General features: G+C 41.5%; 3 protein-coding genes across 6 annotated transcripts; all 3 read right to left on the minus strand.

Moving 5' to 3' along the window:
- Positions 1-632: 632 nt before the first annotated feature.
- On the minus strand, positions 633-12,784 carry etnk1 (ethanolamine kinase 1). Its single transcript, XM_080491750.1, has 8 exons — positions 12,485-12,784; positions 11,107-11,366; positions 10,441-10,581; positions 8,393-8,535; positions 4,290-4,373; positions 4,027-4,187; positions 2,252-2,325; positions 633-1,529 (listed from the first exon to the last, which is right to left on the minus strand). Exons 1-8 carry the CDS (start codon positions 12,629-12,631, stop codon positions 1,457-1,459), a joined length of 1,083 nt encoding a protein of 360 aa, XP_080347876.1. The 5' UTR covers positions 12,632-12,784; the 3' UTR covers positions 633-1,456.
- A 2,309-nt stretch (positions 12,785-15,093) lies between these two features.
- Positions 15,094-21,329, minus strand: pyroxd1 (pyridine nucleotide-disulphide oxidoreductase domain 1). Of its 4 annotated transcripts, none has more exons than XM_080492538.1 (13): positions 21,015-21,329; positions 20,842-20,922; positions 20,331-20,450; positions 19,913-20,041; positions 19,600-19,673; positions 19,249-19,445; positions 19,054-19,151; positions 18,851-18,944; positions 18,631-18,746; positions 17,891-18,013; positions 16,967-17,104; positions 15,961-16,050; positions 15,094-15,577 (listed from the first exon to the last, which is right to left on the minus strand). In XM_080492538.1, exons 1-13 carry the CDS (start codon positions 21,090-21,092, stop codon positions 15,419-15,421), a joined length of 1,497 nt encoding a protein of 498 aa, XP_080348664.1. In that variant the 5' UTR covers positions 21,093-21,329; the 3' UTR covers positions 15,094-15,418. The 4 variants fall into 4 exon arrangements, with proteins under 4 accessions (XP_080348664.1, XP_080348665.1, XP_080348667.1 ...); XM_080492539.1 differs by having other exon boundaries at positions 15,105-15,577; positions 18,631-18,743; XM_080492541.1 differs by having other exon boundaries at positions 15,207-15,577; positions 15,961-16,094; positions 18,631-18,743.
- A 4,345-nt stretch (positions 21,330-25,674) lies between these two features.
- iapp (islet amyloid polypeptide) lies at positions 25,675-26,584 on the minus strand (the record flags this gene model as incomplete). Its single annotated transcript, XM_080491870.1, has 3 exons — positions 25,675-25,849; positions 25,966-26,106; positions 26,505-26,584. The coding sequence occupies 3 exons, from the start codon at positions 26,582-26,584 to the stop codon at positions 25,675-25,677; spliced, it is 396 nt and encodes a 131-aa protein (XP_080347996.1).
- Between the last annotated feature and the right edge of the window lie 674 nt (positions 26,585-27,258).

The raw sequence follows: 27,258 nt of genomic DNA on the forward strand, positions 1-27,258 counted from the left end.
GTCTGCTTTAACATTTCCATTTAAATCAAGTATATATATATATATATATAAAAAAAAAAATGTCACATTTAAGTTCTATGAGCTAGAACACGATACAGTGTGCACAACGTACAAGCATAAACACGCATGTCAGCACTTTGGTGTAGGCTCGTTTAAAAAAAGAACAAAAACAAAAAAACTACATGAGGCCGTTTCAGGACTTTTCCATCACTCTGCAGGTAAGAGGTGAATCTCGAGTGCAATTACAGGGAGGCGATTGTTTGTCCAGCAGATGGAGCCAAAGCTGCGTTCAACTTACTCAAGCTGAGGTAACCACTCCCTTTCTACAGACCCCTACTCTAACAGTGAGCGCTCAAAATAATATACACCAACGTTTCTGGATCTAAAAGTGGGCTAACAGTGGATGCGATGATCAGTTTTGGGTCCACGGGGGGGGGGGGGTGAATGGTAGTGTTCGGTAATATTTACAGTGGTCAGAGTAATGAACGGGTCTCACTCAGGAAAGTGCGGCTTAAAGTCAAAGTCACAGTGAATAAAATGCCCCAAAACTTCCCCATTTACCTTCCAGATATTATGAACGTGGAATGTTCAAATTTCAGTGATGTGCACGTTTGTTTTCTTTTTTCTTTTTTCTCTCTCTCTTGGGTTACCAGTTCGACTAAGACCCGAGAGACATGAAACCTATGTTACAGTGAAAACTCCAGTCCAGTGGCTGTCAAGTGCTCTGAGGGGGAGGACAGAAGCAAACGAGAGAGGTGATCCTGCAACGCCGCGTTTTCCAGAAGCCCTCATCCAGTGACGCAGCATAAACCTCCATGGCTATACTGGCGTGCCTCCCGTGCATGCAGACATGCAGAGAGTGGGGGGGGGGAGTGGAAAACAAGACGGTCACAAGGCAGGCCACAAGTCTGTTTGCTTCCGAGTGACTTGGCTCGAATCAGATGTGACTATGGGACAGGACTTTCTGTTCCAACTTGTCATTTTCCCCCACATTTTGCTTTCCGAGGCACACAAAGCGAGCTTTGTGTCGCCTCTCAGCGTTACAAATCTGGTCTGGAAGGCGTCTCCAGGCCATCGGCTCAGTGTTCGTTCTAAATGAGATGACGTTCGACGTCCACCTTAACAGTCTATTGCGATTTCAGCTACTGACGGATACAATATGCTTATATAATGTTAATATCTGAGGTGAGCTTCACATTTGTCTGTCCTTCACACGCACCCACGTCACAAATTGGGGCTACAGCCTGGTTAATAAAGCCATGTCTGCAAATGATGGGATTACAACTTGTGGACTTTTTTCCCAGTCTTTTAGATGAGCGGCCCTGAGGCAGCCGAGCACGACTGCCGGTCTGGCTCCTCCCAAGACAAACCTCGAGGGAGCGCTCTGTGATCGTGGAGTTGAGGCGCAGAGCGGGTTAGATGGAAGGGAGAGCAGGAGGAAACGATGAGGCGGCTTTTATTCGGGGAGGTTCAAGGCGGTCACTTCTGGTTTCATCTTGAAATACTGGTTGAAGCGTAGGATTGCGTATCTGAGAGAGGGGAGATAAAACACAAGAGTTTTGATTTGTGCCCGCCCACCACGACTTGCACAACCGTCCAGGGTTTATTGTTCAAATTCGCCGGTGTGTCAAATGTCTTCGTTTCATACATTTGAGGTTCATGTTTTATCAGAAACAGAGTTTTTAACCAGAAAACCTGCTCACTTGTGTTTACTTCCGATGATGAAAATCACAAGAGAAATTTTGATTTTAAACACCAAGTTGCTTGGATTCATTTGAGGTAAATGTGTATTTCAGTTGTCTGTGTAAAAACATGGCATTTCCAACTACAGGATTTGAAAGGGTGTACAGATTGATTTAAAGAGAAAAATGTGCAGATGGAGAAAGTATCGTCATGTACTTGATATTTAATCTGGATGTTAACACTCGATAGTTTTTTTAGCTTGTAAACTTGTACTTTCATTGGCGGGTTTTTTTGTTGTCATTTTTCAAGTAAGACAAATATAAGAAAAATGTTCTTCTTGCTGCTCCTTTCCAATGATGGAGGTGTCGATTTGGAAATGTAGAGTGCATTAAAAACTAATTCATGATAGGAGCAAAATAAATGAAATGGAAGAAACAATAAAATAGGGGATTATAACATTTGAAAACTGTTGCTTTCCGTTTTAATTTCCATTCCAGACTGCATCAAAGCGATAGACATTCCTACAGCTTTATGTTAAACACTTGACCAGCGCTTGACTCCAACTTACCCCAAGAAGTCGAAGTCAATGGTGGAGAATTTAGCCTGAATCAGAGCCCAGAGTCCCCAGAAGAAATGTGACGCCTGGACGCAGAGGAGAGAGAGAGAGAGAGAACAACAGGATTAACAAGCGCTCCCTGTCAAAAAGTAAATGTCACCTCTAATTACCAAACACTGCTCACTCAAGCCAAACAAAACCAGCAGAGGCCCCCTGGCAACAAAATCAACAACAAAAAGAAGAAGGAGAAAAGAATAAACCCTCAAAACAATTGCTCCTCCAGCCCGTCCTCCACTCTCCTCCACCTGTCCTCTTGACAGTAAACACAGCGGCTCGGGGGGGGCTCACTCAGGTGGAGAGTTGTCATTAAACAAGCCCGTCTCGTATTCAGAGCAGGTGGAGCCGTTTACAGCCCCCATCAGGCTCGGCTCTGTTTGGCCCACATGGTGACATAATTGGTTTGTCAAGCAAACGCCTGAATGAGTGGATTTCACTCCTCTGTGTTAACAAGCTACTTTATTTTATTTTTTTCTTTGAAGAGGGAAGGGGAGTGATATTGGAAAAGATGCAGGAATATATCAGCTGTGGGTTCAAGGTCACCCCAAACAACCATGACACAATCTCATGTGACTCCTTTTACGGTCTAAAAAGTATTGTTTATGTTAACTCAATATTTGGTTGTGATCTGTTGGAAACTTTTATATCCTTTTGTTAGGGTCAGACTTTTAGAGTCCACGAGCCCGCCCAGTCATTTTATCCTGAACTTTGTTGTCTCAGGAAGTCTCGATACGTTTTACCATTTATTAAGCAAAGATGGCCAAATGCAATGTTCAGCTGGTACCTGGAGACGTGTCGCACGAGGAAAGACCACCCCACTACAGCGCCGGACTTTCAATTTGAAACGCTTTTCTTCCAGGTGTCGTCCACACCCATGACAATAAACTGAGCTTTATGCAGTTGGTCAGTTTGGTATGCGGCGGTATAAAGACGTCCCATCAGTTCACATATTCCATAATATCAAATTATTGTGTGGAGGATCGTTGCTTTTCCAGAGTTATCTGTGGCCTTGACTGTATCCTACCATTACAGCAGGTTTAATAATAAATGGTTTTGTTCTATAAGACACTTGGCGACTTCAGCGTCTTGAACAAAGACACTCTATTCTAGCATTTAGGCCTCAAATAGCATAGTAGCAAAATTATTAGTATAAGATTATGGTCATGAGCCTTATAAGTGTAATATTCTTCAATCTCTCAGTGCATTTAGTAAAACGATCTTCAGTTGGTGACCTTTACACGGAAAACAATGACTATTTGTGGCTCGTCCACTTTTCTCCCAGCAGGCTAGAACTGAAAACGTCCCTCTGCAAAGTATGCAAGTAAATACTGCTAGATCCTGACTCACACCTCCAGCAGGACGATCCAGCCTAAATAAACCAAACCCCACCCGTGAACGGCAGCTCTCCTTTTACTGACCTGGATTCTTGTTACTGAACTCGACACAGTTTATTGGTTACGATGGAAGCCCAAGAATTACATTAAATTAATTTACTTGAATAAACCTTTAACGGTCCATTTCTATGACACTTCCAATCAAACAGTTAAAAAGTAAAGGCCATTTTGTGACTTGATATTCAGAACATGAGATCAAACCGTTAGCAAACAAAACAATGAATCGTTATGAAAGAATCAACCGGAACTTATTTATTTGTTCTTTGTTACTGCCACGTGGAGCTAGAGTCGGGTGTAATGTGTGATATAGGTCAAGTTCAAATCAAAAATACCTACCAGAGCAAACTGGTTGACCTGCACATACAGGATCTCCACCTCTCTGTCTGTGACTGCTCCGCCCGGACCTTTGTGCTCCTTGTAGGCCTCCAGGTAGGAGCGAAGCCACAGAAGCTGAAAGCTCCGCTGTGGGTAGTGACTGTAGTCCACTTCATTCAAGCCTGAAACAACAATATAAAATAAATCATCCGGTCGAAGAACAACCTTTTTTTTTTTTTTTTTTTTTTTTTTTAAAAACGTGGACATCCACTACTTGTACTTACCAGCGAACTCATTGAAATGGTTCCCAATGTCATAGGCTTGGTAATTGTACCCAGCGTACTCGTAGTCAATGAACTTTACATTGCCTGGAAATAGAAGCAGCGTTGTTTAGACAGAGACACGCCGAGGAGACACAAAATGATTATGCTGTTTCCCTTTGATAAGCCTTTTCCTTTCATACCCTAACTCTGGCTAGGTACCTGACTGTGGGGGCAAAGAGTAAGAGTTTGCATTTTGATGGAGGTACAGCGTGGAAAGAAGCTTCAGGAAAAATTAATTTTCACAATAAGACAGCCAGGTTTGAGGTTGTTCCCTGTTCAATGCAGGAATGAGGTGAATCTACATTCAATTACCGTGAACAAAAGTTAAGAGGGGATTTCTATATTCACAAATAAAGCACATTAGATGAATATTAGAGGTGAAACTAATCTGCAACTTGACCTAGAAACACGACAGGATTACGTCAAGACAACAGACATACAACATGCATATCTACATGGAGATGTTCTAAACGTATCAGTCGGTTAGTAGCGATGAAGACAAGGAGTTATCGGAACTTTTTCCGTCAGGCAGCCGGGATAAACAAGCACAGACGACTAATGTGCACAAATATGCCGCAAAACATGCGAGTGTGGGGCTGGTAAAATATTGGTTATGGATGCATGCGTGCCGTGGGAGAAAAGTGGTCCCGTCGCTGTTGTGCTTTCAAGACATGGATGAAAAGTGCAGAAGGATGAAGAAAGATGGGTGAATAAACTCGGCACAAAAAGTACTTTTTGTTGTCGTTACTCTCATAGTATTGGAATGTCTGGTAATAAATAACATATGCATTTTCCAGCAGTATGCCGTCGCATTGAAGCACTGCCTTTTTTGTTTTTGTTTTAATGTTCAATGTAAACAAATCCATCAATTCACAAAAAGAAAAAAAAATCTTCAAAAAACTATTACCGTTACTTTTTGTGCATAGTTTAAAAAGTGAAATGTACAATGAGCTGGCAAAGCAAATGTACACAAGCACACCATTTATTACAACACTCTCCCAGAACTTTAATAGCATCTGATGAGAATAACTGGGAATCGGCTGGATTTACAGCCCAGAGAAGAACATTTAATGTTCCAGATGCACCAGTCATCAATTTTCTCATATTGTTCCACACTCGTAGCTCACAAACTGTGTGATTAAACGCTGAATTTGTATTGAAATGATGGGACGATGAGTTTAATAAATAAAATAAAAACAGAAATGTTGCTGTGTGGGTGCCTTTAGAAGTCACTGAGATTGTGTTGTGTGTTTTTTTGTTGTTTTTTTTTTTTAAACAATGAGCAAAAACAAGTATTCAGTCATGCAGTGGGTGGTCTCAAAATACAAACTCTTACTTTTACAAGCCCAATTATCACAGAGATGTAAAGCTGACACTCTGCAACACAACTAATTCATTCAAATGCCTCTGCTGGGATCATTTCTTTGCCCTAACACATGAAATATTAGTTTTTGAGGTAGTGCTGGACTACAGAGAAAGACACTTTGAGGTGGGTTACCAGCCGGCGTGTAGGTCCTAGCGGGACACAACTGAACACCTCCGGGCAGTGGCTATAGCCCCCCTGTGCAGCAGATGAAAAGGTTGGGGCAAACACATCTTTCATACATGCTCACTCTCTCACTGAGACACTCGTCTTTTATCCCATCTTCTTCTCACGCACAGGGTCCAAACATCAGGCCCTGCTGGTGAACAACACCCAAATCCTTTTCATTCCCCGCCCTTCTCCCAGCACACCCCTCCAAGGCCCCCTTCCTATTGGCCCGCTGTGGATCCAATCGCGTGACAGCTCCGCTTCCTCTGCAACCGACACAGTCTTTGAGACTTCCTGTTTGCTGTGGAGCTGCCTCTCTCGTCGTTTTTTTGTGTGCGTTTTTGTTTTTTTTGCCCTAGAGCAAACTTTAAAAGAAAAAAATATTCTCTGTGTAAAGTGACTGGTGGAGAGATAAACTACACCAGCCTGTGCTGGAGGGTGAGAGGCAAAGGAAAGAGAGAAAAGTAATACAGCTCTTATTGTAAAATGATTTTCTTAAACTTTAATAAGTGCACAATGAGGCGACATGGCTGCCCATTTTTTTTCTATAGAATTGAAGCTATGCAATTGGCTGTGGAGTTCAGATTTGCATGTTCAAGACATGATTTACATCTAATCTAGGTTTTAGTCCAGGGAAACTCCCTAAAAGAAGCACTGATGATCTCAGCTGTTTTGTACTGCTAAAAACTTCTGCAAACACACACAGAAGTGGTGCACATGAATTTTGGGATATATGTGTTAGTTTAACAAAGTTAAATGTTGCAAGAGTCAGAAAGTTATCCCCTTTAAGGCTGGATGGGTGAGCCTCCTCTGACATGCAGAGATACAGATTCAAATGAGGCTCTGACCGTGTGCACCGAAACTCTGACGAGCCGCAGTTAAAGACTAGTTTGCACTTTGGCAAAAATAAGTACCTCGTGCTTTTGCAGAAACAGGATGACAGTAGTCTACAGCAACAAAGTAAATTATTCCAATGAAAGGACCCAAGCCAACAGTCGGTCAGTTCTCTGCTTTTTGGTTAATCTAAAATTGAGATAATATCTCAGATGTATACTCGAGTGGAAAGAAGAAGAAAAAACCTCTGTGGTTTCCTCAGACACTTTGCATTTTAAGCACAAGCTGCTCACACCAGTGTGACCGCACAGTTTTTTAGTTGAGGACTACTTTTAGCTGTGAATTGATACAAATTTGGGGCACTCATTTTATGCAGCAGCAACAGAGCGCCTGGAAAAGTGCTACATTGCAATGTAATGAGATATTTCACCAAAACAAAAAGGAAGGGGTTCTTCGCTGTGTATCTCGTGATTACTGGACGACAATAAAGCTCTATGGCAACACCCACTGGCTTAGTGACAAAACAAATGTTCATATAGGTGATATCAGAAGTAAATTCAGAATAATACAGAGATGTTACAGAAATATTCAGCTGGTGCTGACTTACTTGCAGTGTGGGCAAATCTTATGAACACTAACTTCCATCCTAACTATTAATGCAACCAACTTGGTAAATAGATGTGAAACAATCGGTGGCTGAGTGGAACTGAAAGGTGACAAATAGGTAGGCATGTGGGTCCTACTGCTGCCATGAACTCATCCCGATTGGCCTGAGCCGCGGGCAGACTACACCAGGGCCCTCAGAGCCGACTGTGTGTGAGGTTTGTCCCCCTCCATTGCCTCCCCAGGGCAGGGCGGCGCAGGGCAGCCACAGCCTCGGCTGTCATTCCTGGGGGAGAGAAGGCTAAACAAAAGGCGCTGTGAGAAGGACCCCGCCCCTTGTCGCAGTGACAAGGGGGCCGACAGCTCTGGAACAACCCTCCCACCTCCCCCACAATCCAAAAAAAAAAAGAAAAAAAAAAAAACACGTAGTGCCCTTATTCTGCATGTTAGTTCCTCCTTTACAGTTACTGTGCCATTTACCACCACCAGAGGAACTGACTGGAAACAGGTTCACTGATGAGCATGACGGGCCCAAAAAAAAAAAAAAAAAAAAAAAAAAAGGCAAAGTATCTTTATGCTACGGTTTCAGTTTCACATTCATACCATCAACAAAATGGTAGCATTGCTGCAACACAACATGCCCAAAACAGCCATTAAAACGGTGGCTTCAAATGTGATATGAGGCAATGGCACTGTTTGTTTTAGCCCAATACATTTACATTTTCAGGTACTGAGCACAGAATTAGAACGACAAGCCAGACAATTTTGAGAAGGAAAAAAAAATGCTTCATTTAAAACAAATTCATAAACAAGATGGATCTAAACCCCGCATTTAAGCATACATGGACAATAATAACAGATTCTGAGGCGTCTAATTTGGATAATTAATCCAAACAAGTGTATTGTCTCATCTGATCGTTCTGATTCTGTGTCTGCCACCAAGCAAACGCCGCGACGCTGGGCGACGCCTGTCGATCGGAAACTAACCGAGTGCAGGTAAAGCAATCCTACCTGAGTGTGGCGACGGGTGCAGATCACACAAACAACAAAACAACCCAGTAATGTCTGTGACTACACGTGTGCAATGTGCACTCACCAGCTTCCTGGTTGTAGATGATGTTTTTGCAGAGGAGGTCGTTGTGGCAGAGAACCACGGGGGAACCCAGCAACGACAAGTTCTGCTGCAGCCACACCAGCTCTTCTTGGAGGCACCGCTGGCTGGGAACCTCTAAGCTCAACCTGGAACGCAGAAAAGAGTCAAACAGGGCAAATATATAGGTCCAAAAGGAGGTGCATTGTCCCCTATTCCTATGGAGTGCCTCGGGGTCCGTTTCGGGGCCCCATTATGTTTGGACTATACATGTTACCTCTTGAAAATATCAGTAGGTTTAATGGTGTGTCGTATCATGTGTATGCAAAAGATATCAAGCTTCCGGGCGATAAACAAAACCAACAATACAGTGATATGACTTCTGCCTTGGCCTTCTTAAATTAGCTTATTATTAGCTTTAAGATCTAGGTCAAAATCATTGTTTGTGGAACCTGCCCTATGTACACAACGCAAGTTAGACACTTAGGAGCCTGGTGCGTCAAACAACCTATCTAAAGACAACTGAATTTTGAGTCTGTTTCAACTTTGACTGTCCTTTCGCTGGAGTTGAGGGTTGCTGATTTAGGGTTGAATACAGAAGGATTTAGAAGAAGCATTTAAGTGGTAACAATGGGGAAAATGGTCATTTCAGTGTTCAGTTAGAAAAAATAAATAAATACTGTCAGAATTAAGTAATGTAGATTCCTTTTAAGTGCAAAATCATAAATTACAATCTTTAATAATGTGTCCCTCACCTTCTAGTAGTTATATTTGTCTCATCTATTCCATGCTTTGATGTCCTTTGACATATTAACTATACTGACAGGCACATGTTCACAAATAGCTGGGAAAGCTGAAAAGATAGGTATGAACTGAAGTGAAATGCCCTAAATTGACATGAACATCCTGCACGGTTACGTCAAAACCACTGTGTTCACTTTGATCACAGTGGGAATCTTTCCAAGAATAATGAGGAGCTTCATTAATAATGTCTGCAAAGGTCAAGGGAAATTTCCAACAGCAAGATACATTCTTTTGTTGTTGTTTTTTATCAAAACTAATGTTTTAAATTACTTTTTGGTTTTTACAAGTGTAGTGTCAACAACAATCACATAAAACATGTAGTGTTATTGGTAACATACACCACTACACAACAGAGTAAATTTATTCGATTGGCTGAAATATAAAAATGTTTAAAAATCAAAAAAGCAGGAGAATAAGCAAGTTGTCAACCTTATTTAGTCATTGCAGACATAGTGGAAAGATTCCGTCGATGTGCTTGTCAGCACTTCAGGGGGTGTGTTTTTCCCCCTCGAGATGATGCAGGTGTCCCAATTTCTCTCAAAGTGTTTGATCAGCGTTTCTCTGACAGTGTTTACGGTCAGCTTGCCTCTATGGAAATCCGCAGCCTATAAAGCTGTCGTTTATTTTGGATTCATTCATGCCACCAATAAAATCAAAGGTAACTCTTTATTGCCAAAGCAGTTTTATAACTGTCACAACTAAATGGAGTCATAAGGCATCAAGCAAGCGCGTGAACTGTGGTAGTCATAACCCGCTTTTCAAGAAGAACAGCACACCTGCATTTCTGAAAAGGAAGAAGGCACTTCCAAAAATATTATCGCGCTGGGGACAGAAATATACTGTGTGTGTGTGTGTGTGTGTGTGTGTGTGTGTGTGTGTGTGTGTGTGTGTGTGGTCTCATCTCTTAGGAATGTCAAAGCCATAAACTAAACATTTGTCAGTCATGTGACACAAAGCGATAATGAATGATGTCGCGTGGTTGCACATCGGCTTCTTTGTATCATCTGTGACTCACTGACAAGAAAAGTTCAATACAGTAAAGTTCCACAGCAAGGAAATGAGGGAAACAAAAATAGAGCAAAAGGCAGATGATCATAATCTGTGTATTTATGCATGCCTTCTTTTGAATGGCTATAAACCTAAACAGCTGTTGGACATAAGAAATCTTGTCCAAATCAAGATTTAATCACACAATAACATAGCTTGAGCGTTTGTCAGACGTCATCCTCAAACCTTCTCCACAGCCTCACCTGGCATTCTGCTCAGGGTCCTTGAAGTACTTGGGGATGAGAGCAAAGTACTTGCCCATCTTCATCCACAAGTCAGACTGGGGTACCCAGCCATTGTGAGCATGTATGGCATGGTACTTTGCAAGCTGCCTGGCAATGAGCCTGTAAATATAGACAGAGAATTAATGGAGGATTTGAATTACAGCAACATCAATCAGTATGCAAAGAAAGTGCATTTAATCAAACGTGGACAGTGGAAAGTGGAAAGCTTTTTGAATATAGTCAGAAATTAAAGTTCTCCTTCTTGTGGTAAAGAAAATATTAGGATTTGGGGTCACAGAAATGTTGCTTTCATGAGATTAAACTATTCTAAGACATTGTAATCCAATGTCTGAACATTCCATGTTTGCATTTAGCAAACTGACAAAGTAAAATCTGAGATGGGCTACTCGTGCACCGAGACAGAACTGTTCCTCACCATCTTTATATGACATTTAGAACTGGATTTTGGCAAACATTAAGTTTTAGATCTTGCGAAAAAATAAACAAAACCATGACTTGGCCTTAAACTATTCTGGCACATCTACTGTATGAGTGATTGATCATTGGTATGTGCCTGAAAGGCAAATTCTCAGTCAGAACACTTTTGAGCGAAGATGTTACATAACCAGCATGCATTTCTTTTACCTGAAAACAGGCTGGCTGCGGATATCCTCTGGCTCCAGGGCAGTTCCTTGAAGAAACTCGTAGCAGAGGCCGTTGTTGAAGGTGCAATAAAGGCGTGGGGCGCAACGGTGTGCCTGCAGCACCCTGAAACTTTTCACCTCGTTTTCCCGGTCGACCAACAGCTCTGTTTTATTGCCGTAAATACGGACCAGAACCACATCCTGCATGACCGGACCCACGTAGCAGCCAAGCAGCTTGTTGGTTATCCCATCTGTGAAGAACTGCAAAGACAAAAACAAAAGAGGAGAAAATAAAAATCAGTTTGCAATATTTTGAACAAGTTGATGAGTATAGATTGATGACAAAGAGACCAAACACGTGATAATAGTTAAATTCCAGGCCCAAGTGTAATACCCCTGAGAGGAGTCACGACCTGGCAAAGTACTAGAAACGAAGGCGGTATGCGTCTCTATTTGGTCGACTTTATCTGGATTGTCTCTTCTGCGGCGCTGGGAACATTTTTGGTGAAAAGGTGGAGGGCTGGTTGGACGTGCCAGCATACCAGCCCTAATTGTTCACTGTCTGGGAATTGCCTGTGAACAATAAGACTGTCCGGAATTTTATTTTGCAGGGCCAAAGCAATGACCGGCATTTGCTGAGTTTCCATTTTACTCTCATTGATGAATATGGGTTGGGGTGAAGAAGCATGTGACCAGCCTCCAACCTGACAGTGTTTACTGAGTCAGAGCCACACCCCCACCACAGAACCACCAGTGGAAAGAAAACCACTTCACTGTAGTGTTGTTGAGTACATGTCTCAATGTTCTATAGCAGCATTTAAAAGGATTAATCTTAACTCGTGTAAACAGCACTATAGAGCCATAGTAAAATAGTTAGGGCGTTTTATACGTTTATGACCATAGTAAACACTCCCTCCAATTAATTTTATTTTCACGCTGCTTGCCAATAATGTGTTCATGATCTACAATACGTGGCGAGATATAAAATTCATTACTAAACTTGAGCCAAGTCAGGCAAAAGTGAATATGTGCAGGCTGTTCAGGAAGCCAAGAGGAACTCCCCCCCGTCTGATCATGACCTGGTTTGACGCACCCGCCATTAAGCAGAGACATTAACCCTTGCTGTGGACGTCAGCAGCATTTTAGAGCTAATTTAACTCTTTTCTCGCGTTATATTTTAGCAGTTTCCGGGTGACATCAGCTCCAGGAATCCGCGTCAGTCAGCTTGCAAGGACCGAGCCTGACATGCATTTTAAAATGGGAACGCCATGTTACCTCACGTCACGACGGCGGCGGCTAAGTGTTTAATTCAAGCGGTCGTTGGGTGGTAGCAGCAAGCCGGGAAAGGGTCAAATGTTTTACGGGGAATAAAAGTGTACCTTCGTTTTGACCTCGGACGGCTTCCAGCTCGGTCTCAGATCCTTGATTAGCCGCAGCGCGCCGGCTCGGTAGTCGCCTTCGTCCACTGTCACGTCTATTTTGGGCACCGCGGGAGCCTCGTCCGGGACGTGAATGAAGTTGGCCATGGCTGCTTTTATGAACCTCTTGAATTATCGCACACTTTGTGTAAAAAATAAAGCGAACTGCGGCGGTACGCTCAGTGGTAAATTACGTAATGTAACGAGAGAGTACGGGTGAGGAGCTGCGTGCGGGGTTATAATCCTGTCGTCTGCGGCAACGCCTCTCAGAAAATCCCACCCACCTGGAAAAAAAAAACCGGCTCGCCTGACTGACTGAGAGCGAATGTTTTGAGCTCCAGCGTGTCCCGCTGGGCGGAGCTACTTATTTATTTGAAGGTCTTGACTCATGTACGTTAAGTAAAGCTATTTAAATGAAGAGTCTACGTGTAAAAGAAGACAGAAACTCAAATGTACGGAAAAAGTACTTAATAGTCCCCGTATGCAATGTACCCGGCGGCCCTCGGTGAGTAATACAAGCGGACTTCTCGCTGGTGACGTCGCATCCGTAATCCACTTGAATGAAAGACGCTTTGTAACAAAGCGTCCTCGGGTTACGTCTGACCGTTTTGAATTCAGAGCAGAAAAGGCACTCATCCAATGTAAATAATTGAGGCTCAATCTAATTTAAATCGTCCTAATTCGTCCTTCTCAGCAAAACGCATTTTACACGAGAGGCCACGATTTAGTGGTCATCATTATTGGTTGTCGCCTAATTGATGACGTGTGCCGACGTAGGCTTTCAGTGACAACATGCAGCAGAACACTATCAACATGAACTAGATCAATTCTGCAGTATGAGGTGTTTCCTGCTGCATCCAATACTTTCCAACCCCTTGACCGATTGCTGATAGTGATATCTATTCAAATATCTCCACCTAATCATGAATGACCTCACCTTTGTCTCATCTGGCCTTTGACAGCATACACATTACATTTAAAATGCACACAGTCATTGGACAGCATAAGAATGTTACTACAACTTAGGTTGAGTAAAATGCCACATGTTGGTTTATATTGTTTTAAATTTATGCCTAGATGATTTTATCCGGAGCAGCAAGGTGGTGTAATGTTCAGCAACCTTGCATAGTAGGAATGTGGTTTCCAGGCCATGTTTTTGGACTCTGGGAGGAAACTGGAGTACTCAGAGGAAACTCACGCATCACACACACAAGGAGAAGATGCGAACTCCACATAGAAAGGCCCGGCCAGTATTTGAACTGCATATGAGGTTGCATATGAAGGTTTTTGGTCAGTAGGTGTGGGTGTGTTTCATTCGATTTTTCTCAAAAATAAACTTTACTTGCCAGTACAATTCAGATGTGGATCGAATGACATACACACAAGTGCAACATACACCACAGCAAAATTAGACTCATAAGTCACATGTGGAAGTAGTTTTGCCAACGAGCAGGACATAGAACCAGAACTGTGAAATTTCTTTCAACTTTCATTTAACGACAAAAACTCAAAATGTGAATATTATTTCAACGTACAATTTTTTTCAAAAACAGATTTAAAGAGAAATATCACAGGTCCCTCTTCTTTGCAGCTGTGAGAATTTATAATCACCACTACTCCAAGTAATATCACCCGCCACATACCCTCAAAACTGAACAATTAATGCACTGCACGTTTTATTTACTGTCCCCTTGTGTGCAATATATATTATTCATCTGTTCTGGGCCATAGTAACATAATCTCTGGTATATTTTCAATCAATATGAATATTTTCATTTATTTTGTTGTTATCTTGTTTTTATATTTTGGTACAGTTGATATTGTTTCAAATATTTTACATTTTTATATTCTTTTGCTACTCTTTTATGACGTGATGCTGCATACATACAAATTTCACCAAGACAAAGCCCAAGTCCGGTTTGTAACGCGCAATCTCTACACACTTGTACTGTACCTGGCATCCCAGTAGTTTTAATATAAACAAGAATTTGAATAATTGTTTGAGCACTATTGTGGGTGGTGTTGACTCACCAGGTAAGCAACACCCTGCTCTCAACTCTCTGAGGCACACACTTACTGCTGGGAGACCTCACAGTGGAATCACCGTGTCATTTTGAGCTGCCCACCGAAACCATAACAATAAATTGAAAGCTTTGTTCTTGTGTTTTGATGGCTTGCTTCCAGTCGTCACATAATGACCTTTCATTATGCATCGTGACTATAAATCGAAGTTGTTATATTAGCTTCTATCACACAAATTATAGGAGTGGGAGGATTGCTGTTGGTAAATCACTAATCCTAAAACTCACAAGCCTACAGCGGAACCCAATGACTGTTGATAAAATTCTTTCCATTTCTAATATCTGGGGTTCTTTCAGAGGAGGATTTGCGGGGTTTAAAAAAAAGCAAGATATCCCAGTAACAACAGTCAATACAATGCAGGAGGCAGAAGAGAATCTATTGTTTTTGTCCGGGTTGAAATTTGATCATGAGTTACTCAACATAGCAACGTTTTTTTTGTAACTTGTGTTATGTGTCACTCACAGACACAACAGATTTAAGTCAACCATCATGTTTCTTTCTCTAATCCACAATATTAAGTTTATTAGTTTAAAACATGAACATATTGTTTTGAGTGTTGTGATAATGTGAAGGTGGAAGAAACAAGTAAAAGCAATATTATGTAAAATACGTTATGAAAATCATTTATTTTTCATAATAAACATGTTTTTACTTATTGAAATCTCTTTTACACACTTGCAGTTTGTCCTATTGTCAAAACAAACCCACAAGCAACATCGTCATCAACTATTCCTTTTAAGACCTTTAGACATTTTCAATTGTAAAGTTTTTCATCATGCTCCCTCCTACGTATGTTTCTTCAGCATGCAGCATTCAGTCGAAGTAGTCTTCGATGTCGACGTTGGGGTTCAGCAGATCCTCTCCATATGGTGTCAGATCCATCTGATTGAGGATGAGGTTTTCAAAAGTCTCTTCCAGATCAGTTTCTCCAATCAGCACAGCTCCCACCATTCTCCCACCACTGAGAACCACCTGGAGTCAAAAAGGGCACATTCTGATTTGTATGGATGATCCCTGTTATGAACTATAATTGTGTACGTATATTCCAAATAGCACTGGCCTTTTAAAAAGTACTTAATTGCTTTCAGTCAGTTTGATAGTGGTCAAAGCTTTGGCTGAATTAACTGATTCTGCATACAGAATCTAATTTTTTTTATTTTATTTTATCATAAAACAATACTGGTAAATAAGCCAAGAATAGAAACTGACATATAACAGGCTTTTCCTCCTTTTAGATCTTCTATAAGTACGCAAAATCTTTTTTAGCAGCAACCAAATAGGAATAAAAAAGGTAAAAAAAAAAAAAAATGACATTACCAGCAGAATTATTATACAACTATTCTCTTTTGGGTCACCTTGATATATTCGTGGCCTTTGGTGCAGCGGATCAGCAGCTCATGCTCAGACCCCAGCCCCTGTCCATTGAACTTTCCCAGCAGGACCACCTGAGGAATGTTGAAACGACAGCAAATTGTTTGACCACACAAGCCTGGGGACAGAAAGAGGAGCAGCGCTAAGCGGCTTTGATGAGGTCTTGGGGAGTAATGGGAAACTGGTCATTTATATAGTCAATTATTAAAATGCTGGTTATTATATCTAGACAACCTTCACCGCCCTTCAGTAAAGCATAACCCACTAAACTCATAGTTTGTAAGGCTGAGAAACTTTACTTCCTCATGCTTCGAGATTGCTCGTCCTCCCAGGGGTCAGTACCGGGTCCCAAACTCGTCACCCTCTATAGAAACATCTGTAAAGTTGGTAACATTCTAAAATTGGTCTTATTTGTAGATGACAAGTATTTTTTGGTTCAGAGGGCATTTATTGGAGACAATAACTGCAGAAATGTGTAAAATAAAGAGCTGGATTGACAGGAATACATTATCATTAAATGTAAACAAAACTCAATTTATGCTATTTGGGGTTTGTCAAAGGAATACTATTGCAATAATACAGATAGATGGGACTGACATTGTAAGAACTCATGAAATCAAATTTCTTGGGGTACTACTGGATGGAAAAAAAGAAACAGGAAATCTCTGGAAATGAAACGTATACAACACAAACTCTCATAAAGCATTTCAATACTCATGAAGGCAAAACACTTTCTGAACCACAATTGTATTTTCATCTTTACATTCTGTTTACCGTATTTCCCCCGTTCATTTATTTGATGGTTCTTTTCTTTGCTTTGTGGTTATTTAGGTTTCTGAGTTTCAGAAAAAAAGAAATCATAGGATGCAACCAGGTGGACTTGGATATGGGGTAGGACTTAATAAGCTTGCGCTTCTTCTGACTCCTTGTTGAGCGCGCCAGGTTTTCATTTGCATCGCATTCATTGTTTCGTTTTGAAAAACAACATACCTTATAGTTGAAGAATTTGGTGATATGCGAGAAAAGCTCAAAGCAGAAGTCCAGCTCGATTTTTTCTGACAGGACGTGAGCAGCCATGCAGCGGCCTGCGTACCAGCCCATCTGACGGGCCTGCGTCCACAAACGCATCTGTTCACAACACAAACCAACACAGTGCGAGAAAGATCAATACGTCACGATAGATCTATGATACGGCCTTCAAGCGCTTTGGCCTGTTTGCAGACAATACGAGCTTTCTCAAAAACTATCATTGGAACAGGAAAGTATATAAAATGCAATGTAAGGGTTAAGAGCCTGGAACTACCTGGGTTTAAACATTGACTATGAAAAATGTGGTTCCTTATTGATAATTAACAACTGAACAGTTATACAACTATCAACAGTCTTGCTGATCTCAGATGGATTCATAAATGCCTGAGTACTCAGTGACCTGTGGTTCCACGCAGAACGCCAGGGTCAGTAGCACAAAGGAGCATCAAATAAGACCTGTAAACTTATGTAAAACTTTCCTTGTATTTTTGTTTGGTGGAATTTTCTTTACGTCTGGGCTTGGGAGCCTTTCTGTGTCGGTCTGCATGTTCACCCTGATAGTGCATGGAGTATTTTGTGTATTCTGGTTTCCTCCCACAGTCTCTTAAATTGCCCATTGATGTGAATGTTGAGTGTAACTATTTGTTTCTCTGTGCTTGTTCTGTGATGGACCAGCGATATTTTAACCTGCCTTTACATGCAGTCAGCTTGGATCGGCTCCAGCATGGGTAACTTGGATGAAACCGCACAGAAGACAGATTGATGGATAGACTTGTCCCTATACATTAAACACATAAAATCTGATTTAACAATGTCAACTTGTCTTTGCACCAAGGACAAAATGATTGACCTATTAAAGAACGAGATAATGCTCAGTCACTTCACCTGCTGCCACAGTCGGCTGTGCTCCCAGCATGCCGTGCACACGTCTCCTGCGGCATACACGTCCGACTCCGACGTCCTCATGTGATCATCAACTTGCAGGCCACCATCTTCCGCCACAGCAAACTAAACATGCGTAACAAAAAGTAATGAGGATCATTTGGGACACGAAAGAGCAAAAAAAACTCACAATCATGTCAACAATTTGATGAGTCGTTCCACAGTCTGCAAGCAGAAGAAATACCTTTGACACATTAACACCTTCAAGGCCTTAAGGTTGTTTTTCCACTCAGAAAGGTTAATAACGCTGTCAGTACAAGTCGGTCTCGTGTTACAGGTGTTGGGCAACATTGAACTTTGCACACCTGTCAGGACGCGTTACCTGAGAAAACCTCTGTTAGCGTGAGGAGCAACACTTGAGCAGTGCACGAGACCCTCACTTGTTCTTTGGCAGAATTCCTGTCTCTGCGTCACAATTAAACAAATGGATCCAGTGGAGAGGGTGCACTGATTTTGTGCACAGTCCTCAACTTGCACTCATTGTAAAGGCATTAAAGATAAACAACAACTTGTCAAATCTCACATGCTGAGGGACCTTGACGACAGCCATGTGATCGTATGATCAATGACCAACAGCAGGAATGAGTTCGACACAAAATAATGTTCCTAGAGCTTTCAGGGCCCTCAGACACGGGCACATTTACTAATAAATTGCTATTATGCATGTGGATGAGTTGCCTTACAGTGTTGCCATGGAGAAATGGCTCTGTGTTTGGCACGACACCGGTGGCGCTGACAACGAAATCGCAGCCAAATGTTTTGCCGTTGGTCAGCAGGATGTAAACTGGCCAGGATCCTACTGAGACAGAAGGAAAGCTTGTGAGGAATGAAAAAAGGCGAATAGAAAAAAGAAAAAAAAGCACTGATCAAAGGATAACCCAGAGGAGAGAATCTGGTTGTTACCACAGTCAGATTTCACTGGAGAATTGAGAAATTCCTCGGAGGTGAAGAGCTTTTCCACTTCGCACTGGTATTCCACCGAAACTCTGCGAGGCACCTGACCGTGCGAGACACGCAAAGTGGAAACACAGACACATGACAAGCTATTGGCATTAAATGTTTTGCACAGAAACAGCAGACTTCCATACTTGTGTGTGATGTCTCACCTGCTCTGCTCCTCGCAGGACTATCCCTTCATGCCAGTCTGGTCCGAGGGCACTACCAGACTCTGGGGGTCCAGCATCGTGGGCCCGTGAGTGTCTATCTGAGAATTAGCAGGAAACAGACGTGTAACTTCAGTCTGGTCTAAAATAGGAATCAAAAAGAGAATAATATTCCGTCTCTGGGAAAATTATGAAGACCTGCTGTGAAGGTATGTAAAGCTCCCGGCGCTTTGTCCTCTGTTGTATAGCGAGGCCTCTTACAGGCCGCTGCGATCTCAGGTTTGTTGGCCTCGAGTGACGGGATGAGGAACTGCGCCGCACCAGCATCGAAAAATGTGTTCCCTATGGCCTTGTCCTTCACTGCCCAGATCACCTCACAGCCTTCCACCTCATACCTAATCAATAAAGATTCATTCACACTGAATACATCAAAGTAGAGTGGAAATAACTAATCAATATGTATTGGTAGAGGGCACATCTGCTTTATTAAAGCTATGAACAGATATAAACATTCACTTTTTACTGGAATTTGGTTAACAACGGACTTACACCAACTCCAACGCAATCCCTCCATTTCCAATGACAACGATTCTCTTTGCTGCGGATAAACGCTTCTGAAACTCCTAAAAACTCAAAAACAGAAACACAGCTGGTGAGAGACAACTTGTCATCTAAGCTTGTACTAGGAAGCCACATTTTTAAATCCAATCGATTATTTTCTAAATGATCAAGAAACTGGAGTGGACACATTATATCTCAAGGATAAACACTATACACATTCAAAGGTAAATAAATCACCTATAAATACGCGTCTCTTAATTTTTGATAAACAGCATCTGAATCAAAAGCAAACGGGATGTACCTGAGCACTGTCTGTGTCCCGTATCCCGAGCACATACGGGTTGTCCTGGGTCAGGAGTTTAGGTCTGCCACCACTGCAAATACACAGCTTCTCATAGCCAAAGACCTGTCCATCGGTTGTTTCCAGAGACTGGGGGGGGGGGGGGGGGGGACGACAAGTTGCAACGCAATGGTCAAACTGCTCAAGGGAGTTAGGCATACATCCCACTCAACTTTACTTTCAATTCATTCATGTTACAATAAACTCGAGTCAAGTGCAATAAACAAATGTCCGCAAGGTGGCGATGTTGTACAGACTTTTTGTTGAACTTTGATAACCTATGTCATTGGTGATGTTAGTGTCAACCTGTACAAACAGAACCTTTTACACAGGCCAGTACAATTCAGATATGTATGCCCACAGGGGGCCAGAGTCTTACATGTGACTCAGTGTCAAGTGATTTCACGGGAGAATGGATAACAGTCAGGTTGGGGAATTTCTCTTCCAGAACACTGGCCGGTTGCTCCTCCACATCAAATTCTTCCAATGCCCGGGACACCTTCCAGATAAGGAAAGAGTAAACAGGAAAGTCTAGGGAATGTATACAATCCAATTCTTTATCTATAGCACCAAATACAACACTCTGATCTCAGAGAGAAAGCCAACAATTCCAATTGGGGGACAGTGGAAAGGGAAAAGCTAAATTTGAACAGGAAGAAATCTACACAACCATGCTCAGATGTTGCTGCTTTCTGCTATTCTGATTGGGGTTACGAGATAGAAAGAGAGAAAATGAGAGGAAAGAGAGCAACAGGCAAACAGACATAAATTAACTCAAAACTATCTCACAATTGACACGTACGTCATGAATTGACAATGAAAGCCAGTGGGGAAATTAATCCATAACCCTATTGGTGCTGCGTTGTCATGGTCGTCATTATCCCTCTGACCTGTTTATAGTTGGCCACTGCCTTGATGTGAGGACCGGCTGTGATCAGAGCCACGTCTGCTGACGGAATCTGGGACGACAACTGCCAATAAAGATTAACAACGGATTACGTTGCTATACGAACACGAAACGCATTGCTATAGTACAAACAGAGTTACATCGACTCATTATCACCTGTTCAACACAAGTCACACCGGCGATGCCACCTCCCACAATCACAAACTGAAATGTTTTTACATTTTTATCTGCCATTATTTTCACATGCTAAGCTAAAAGAGTAATAATATCAGACACCGCGACGGTTTACCAGTGAGATTACTTCTCAGACCCTCCTTCTACAACACGGAGCCGTTTAAATACCTTCAACATTTAACTGGCGAGAGGTTAAACGCACACATACGAAAATATAGGCACATGTGAGTTTAGCGCATATGAGAAAGACCCGAGAATATAACTTCCGTGTTTACAAATACCTACGGCAAGCAGTAGGGAGCATAATTCCAAATGCGCGCACAAACGCGCGCTTGAAAAAAACTGATATTTAAATTCTTGTAAAGCTGGTTTGAACCTAATCATAAAGGTATATAATATACCACCTTAACGTAATATATGTGTTCCTGTACTAATAAATAGAAGATGCCCTAATTCACGCAATCCAATGCTGATTGTAGCATTTAGAGCATTTAGATATGGAAACATTATAAATCGGTTTGTGTGAGGAGGTCCATGTGTTAGTTAAGGCCAGGATGAGATGAACAGACGAGGGTAAAAGGCTTGAGAACTTTTTACATAAATGGCAACGTCAACCTTTATTTCAGACTCCTAGGTCCATATAAAAACAGTGTGTGTGTGTGTGGGGGGGGGGGGGATCAATGAACAATGGACACTAAAAACAACAAACACAGAAAACAATGAAGTAGAATATTTAGACCATATAAGCACTGCCTCCAGTCCCTCCAAATTCCAGATGTATAGCTGACACTGCTTTGCGTAGGTCTGATTATAACCTTTTTCATTTTATTGTTAGACAGCTCCAGTCGGTTCATAAATGTATTTCCATTATTTCTAATAACAGCATTGAAATTAGACATGTTAATTAGCACAAACAACTCATTGGCACTGGTCCACCATGAGGCCTTCAATAATAAACGCAATGCATCATTGTATAGAATCTGCAGCTTGTTAACGTTCGCTCTCCTGTCATTAGACCAAAAGAGCAAGTAGACAAAACCATCCCTGCGATGGTCAGGTTGCCAGTCCATCACATTGCAAACACAGAGAGACAGATAATCATACTCATATTCACACCTATAGACAATTTAAGGGCACCAATTAGCCTCACATGCAGTTCTTTGGACTGTGAGAGGAAACCAAAGTACCCGCAGGAAACCCACATGAGAAGAAAATGCAAACTCCACACAGAAAAGCCCAGCCAGTATTTGGACCAATTTCATTCCCGCTGTGAGGCGGCTAATCACTACTCCACCATGCAGCCCTATTGAAGCTTCTACTTTCTAAATAAAAGCCCTTAACAGGTGTGTTAAGGGCTTAACTATCATGGCCATGGTCATACTTCAGTCAACTTAAGTCTGGCAACCCTGACCGTATTTAGTTACGTACTTTATTGTATTGTTTAAAAGACTGAACCAGGTTGGCAGAAACTTAACAGTTTATTATGCACAAACTAACAAAAATGCCCTATTTTTTAAAGAGGAATAGAATATCAAAATCTATTACAGATATATTCCTGAAAAGGAAACATTGTTTTTTGGCTTTTGTCAGAGTCAAAGCCAGAATTAGGATTTGTTTTTACTCTTGACATAGTTTCTTAGCATTCTTGGACACAGAAAACAGAACTCATTCATCCATCTACAGCTTTGATGCATTTTTAAACCTTATTAAACGACATGAATTTGGAATCATTTTCATTTAAAAACTCTGCCTCCAACACATTAGATCCACTTATCATCTCAGAGACTGTAGAACGCTTCACTTTTTGAAATTTAAAATGAGGGCATTCTTCAGTTTTTGCATATTCGCTTTCACTGTGTGTCAGTGCAGGTGAATGGGGGCAGATCATCAATAATGTGACACATGGGAGTTTGTTGGTTTATTATCTGTACCATTAAACATGCTGAAAATAAGTTCCCCTGCCTGATATTTCTTCAACAAATGACAACATCACCCGATCAGACTATTGCACAACAGGCATTGAGGCTGTGTTATAAACTGGATCTTCTCCCTGGTCCAGCAGAGCAGCAAACTGTGGGTCAAACTAGCCCCTGAAACTAACATTAATGCAATGCTATAGTAGACCGCCTCAAAATGGTATCCATCCATCCATCCATCAATCCATCCATCCATCCATCCATCCATCCACAAGATGGAAAATGTGCTAAATAAAATGCAATATTAATCTTTAGTGGCTCCTATTCATTTTGATTAGGACTGATCAGAAATACAAATTGGTCAAACAGGAAGTCCTGTATTCCATGTACACAGACATGTTTGTGTATGTAACACAGATCACATTGGTAATTAAAGAATGTCATGAATGTATAATGAAAAGCATAGAATACATTCTAACTTAAAATAAATGTAAATCTGTATGAGTGTAAAAATAAAGAGTTGGTGCTTTTTGACTGCGAGAACAACTCTCCTGTTTTACATGTGGATGAGAATTGCGCCTTTAATGTCAGAGATTAATGTGGTCAGAGGGTTGTGAATCAGATCAAGAATTTCATCAAAACATTCATCAGCCGTCATTACCGCAGTGATAAACACTCACCAGCAGATAGCAGTTGAAGTACAGTGCCATTTGTGGTTTTACATGAAGTAATCGACAGATCTTGACATGATCCCGTTCTCTGTCAGAGTGTTTGGCGGATAATGGCGGCGTTGTTTTTTTTTTTTTTTTTTGGGTTCATCCGTGAAAGCCGGCACTCATTCTATTTTTGAAAAACCTTTTATGCAGGGGTTAACCATGCATGGGAGTATTGATGTCAGTGTCTGAGATGATCAGGTCACTGCTAATCAAACATGGGTTAATGCTGTGCGTCATACTTCCCCTCTTGATCTTCATTCCATTACCCTGAATGAACCCCCGCAGGAACACAACACATGACCATATGGATTCCAGGATTCTGCCATCACAGGGTTGCCATCACGGGGAATGTGGGTAAGGCGATTAGCGTCATTGGGTGCTTTTATTGGGTAGAAATTATTTTAATGGTTCGTTGAGGAAAGTCACCCAGATGATGCATTTCATGAGTTTCCGACTGAGTAATTGAAAGCCTGACGCTTCTGAATGAATTTTGAAAAGCTCTGTTCCAATTATTACACTCATAGTTTTTGCTGCACCATCGGGCGTAATTTTTGCAAGCATGATATTCTCTTCATGCAGTTAGGAGTGTTTAAAATGAAAGTTTAGAGACTGAACAAGTGCTTGAATTTGCAGTGGTGTGTTGATTCAATAACAATATTTCATTAATAACAAGGAAACAGTAATCTGAACATTATGCTTCAAGTTTTGTTGTTAGAAAATAAATGCAGTTTTAACACCATGAGTAAAGGAAAACATGAAAACGACATAGACGACTCCATCACGAGGTGTGCAAATATGGAAATTCTTAAAAACAAGATGAATATTTTCTTACATATCATGTTCACTTCATTATTAGTGATTTTTAATTCAAAACCTATTAATAGAAGCTCTTTAAAAGACTTTCAAGTAAATGACACAGTTTCATTGTTTTCACAGTGACAAAATTATTTCTGCTGAAAATGCTTTCAGAATTTAGAACATATATATTATTTTATTTGTACCACATTTGATAGCAGATTAGATTTAAAAAAAACACAACCGAGAAATTCTTTATGAGTACATACTGTATATATGGTATTGATAATTACTCCCATCACCACGGGGAAACCACCGAGGTTATGTGTCGTGACTGCAGGGACATGACATTACTGCACTGATCTGTATCCTGAACAAACGGAAACGTGCCTGAAATACAGAATGATTCAGGAAGAAATTGCACAAATCTGAATGTGGTTATATAAATGGCTAAAAGTTTAATTTGTTTCACATCTGGGGTTAGTTGTAGTTAGTGCTCTCACGTCACAGCAAGAATGAATCCAGTTACAGCTTTCATAAGCTATAAATTAATTTATTGAGGGGGTTTATCAATATGTGTGTGTGTGTGTGTGTGTGTGTGTGTGTGTGTGTGTGTGTGTGTGTGTGTGTGTGTGTGTGTGTGTGTGTGTGTGTGTGTGTGTGTGTGTGTGTGTGTGTGTGTGTGTGTGTGTGTTATTCAGCTTCCTCCCACTGTCACGTGTTTTGTGCTGATGGGCGAGAACGTGAAAGTAAATCCAGAAGGAATCATATCTGACGTGACCCATCAAGGTGAGCATACATTAATAATCATCAGCTCATTGGACCAAAAATGTAGTGCAAATCAGATAAAGACATATATTTGAACAATTTTATTATCAAAACAACAAATAACATTGACTTCGTACAGTTTTCCTTTTTTATTTTTTTTTGTTTCATCAACCTTCTTTAATGTTTTTTTTCTTCTTCTTCTTTTTTAATTTACATTCACATCATGCCATTGTGGAACAGCATTAAAACAGCCACAACACACACAAAGATGGTTCAAATAAAAGGCACTGTTTCTCAAAGAATATAAAATGGGCAAGAAAACTCTGATGGCGGCGATCATCACCATTAACATCAGTGTCATCATTACCAATGTCGTTCTCGTTACATAAGATGATTGGTTATATCATCGGCGCACCGGGAGTGCTGGGGGAGTTCCCTCCGTTGGTACTAGAGAGGCAGGATGTTGGGGGGCTGCAGTAGGTCCCTCTTGCCGTAGGTGCCAGAGCCCACGTTGGTTGGTACGTAAACGGTACCGATTGTGTTACTGGAGCGGACCAGGAAGTCTGCTAGCCTCTGGGTGACGCAGGTGGCTGTGTTACACTTTCTCTTCTCTATGTGGTGACTACACAAGCAAAAAAAAAAAAAAAAAAAGCACAGGCTTATTACAGAAATGCTCACAGCGTAAAGTTTTTCATATAAATGAGCAGATAATACAGCCAGTAGTGTCGATGTCGCAACCTGTTTGAAGCTGTGAGCGCCCTTTGCGGCCGTGGGCCCATGAGGCCGAGGAGTGGGTTGGACATTAGTCCGGGGAGTATCCAGCCATCAGTGTCTGGGAGATCACTTTCCTGCTCACTGGAGGAGCTGGGACTGAAGTACCTGAATTACAGGGGGGGGGACGTTGGATACTGATGAAGCCCTCTCCGAGACATCCACCAGTCATGAGAGCGAGAAAGTGGCCACTTAGACACCCATCCCGAGTTGCACAACGAAACACTTTCCCACAAGCGAGCACAATCGGTTTCCTCCTCCAGAGTCATACAGTTCTGCCCCGCTGCCCCTCACACAGAACACAATAGCTCTTCTTATCATGAAATTTCCATAATATGGAGCCGCTTCTCCTCTGACCTGAGGTCAAATGATGCGGTCTCCATACTGCTCTCGAGCTGTTCTCTAATCTGATTAGATCAAGTGAAACCACCCTAAATCGCAGTTCTTCATGCTGGTGAATCCTGTGGAACGTTACTATGATTTCTGACTGTGGTGTGTTCGCTTACCTGCGACTCGGGGCAGCGGTGATGCAGCGCAGCAACACAAGCACCATGAGGAGAAGCACAGGCACCCTCAGTTGACACATAGTGTTGGTGGTTGTCTGAAAAACAAAAAAACAAATTACGCAAAAGGTTCAATACTTTGTTAGAGAGGGAACATTTGTTCATGCAACATTTTGAATTTCTTCAAATTAGTCAATTGCACACATTACTGATACATGCAATACACAATCCATATACCTCTCTCAACACAAATTCAAGGGCAAATCATAAAAAGCAATTAAGAAGAAAGTGTTGATTCTCCAAAATCAATAATGATGAAATGTGTAATCTGAGGCAGTAAAATTTTTTTTCATGACATTATTCCCATAATAAGCTGTAATAAATCACCACAGTTTAATATTTCCACAATACCCTGGAAATGAAAGCCGTCAGTGTATTCAGCTCGAAAGCTTTCATTTCTCTTCTATATTTTATACTTGTACACTTTTGTCAATTTGGACAGAAACTTCATACGAGTTGAAATTGTTTTGCTCTTAAATATTTAACTCCATATACACGCACACACATACACCCATCCACCTACAGAACCACACACACACACACACACACACACACACACACACACACACACACACACACACACACACACACACACACACACACACACACACACACACACACACACACACACACACACACACACACGCGCGCACACACCCTCCACCCACTTGATGTGCAACGGCTCTCGATAACAAAT

Source organism: Lipophrys pholis (assembly GCF_963383615.2).
Source record: "Lipophrys pholis genome assembly, chromosome: 22".
NCBI lineage: Eukaryota > Metazoa > Chordata > Actinopteri > Blenniiformes > Blenniidae > Lipophrys > Lipophrys pholis.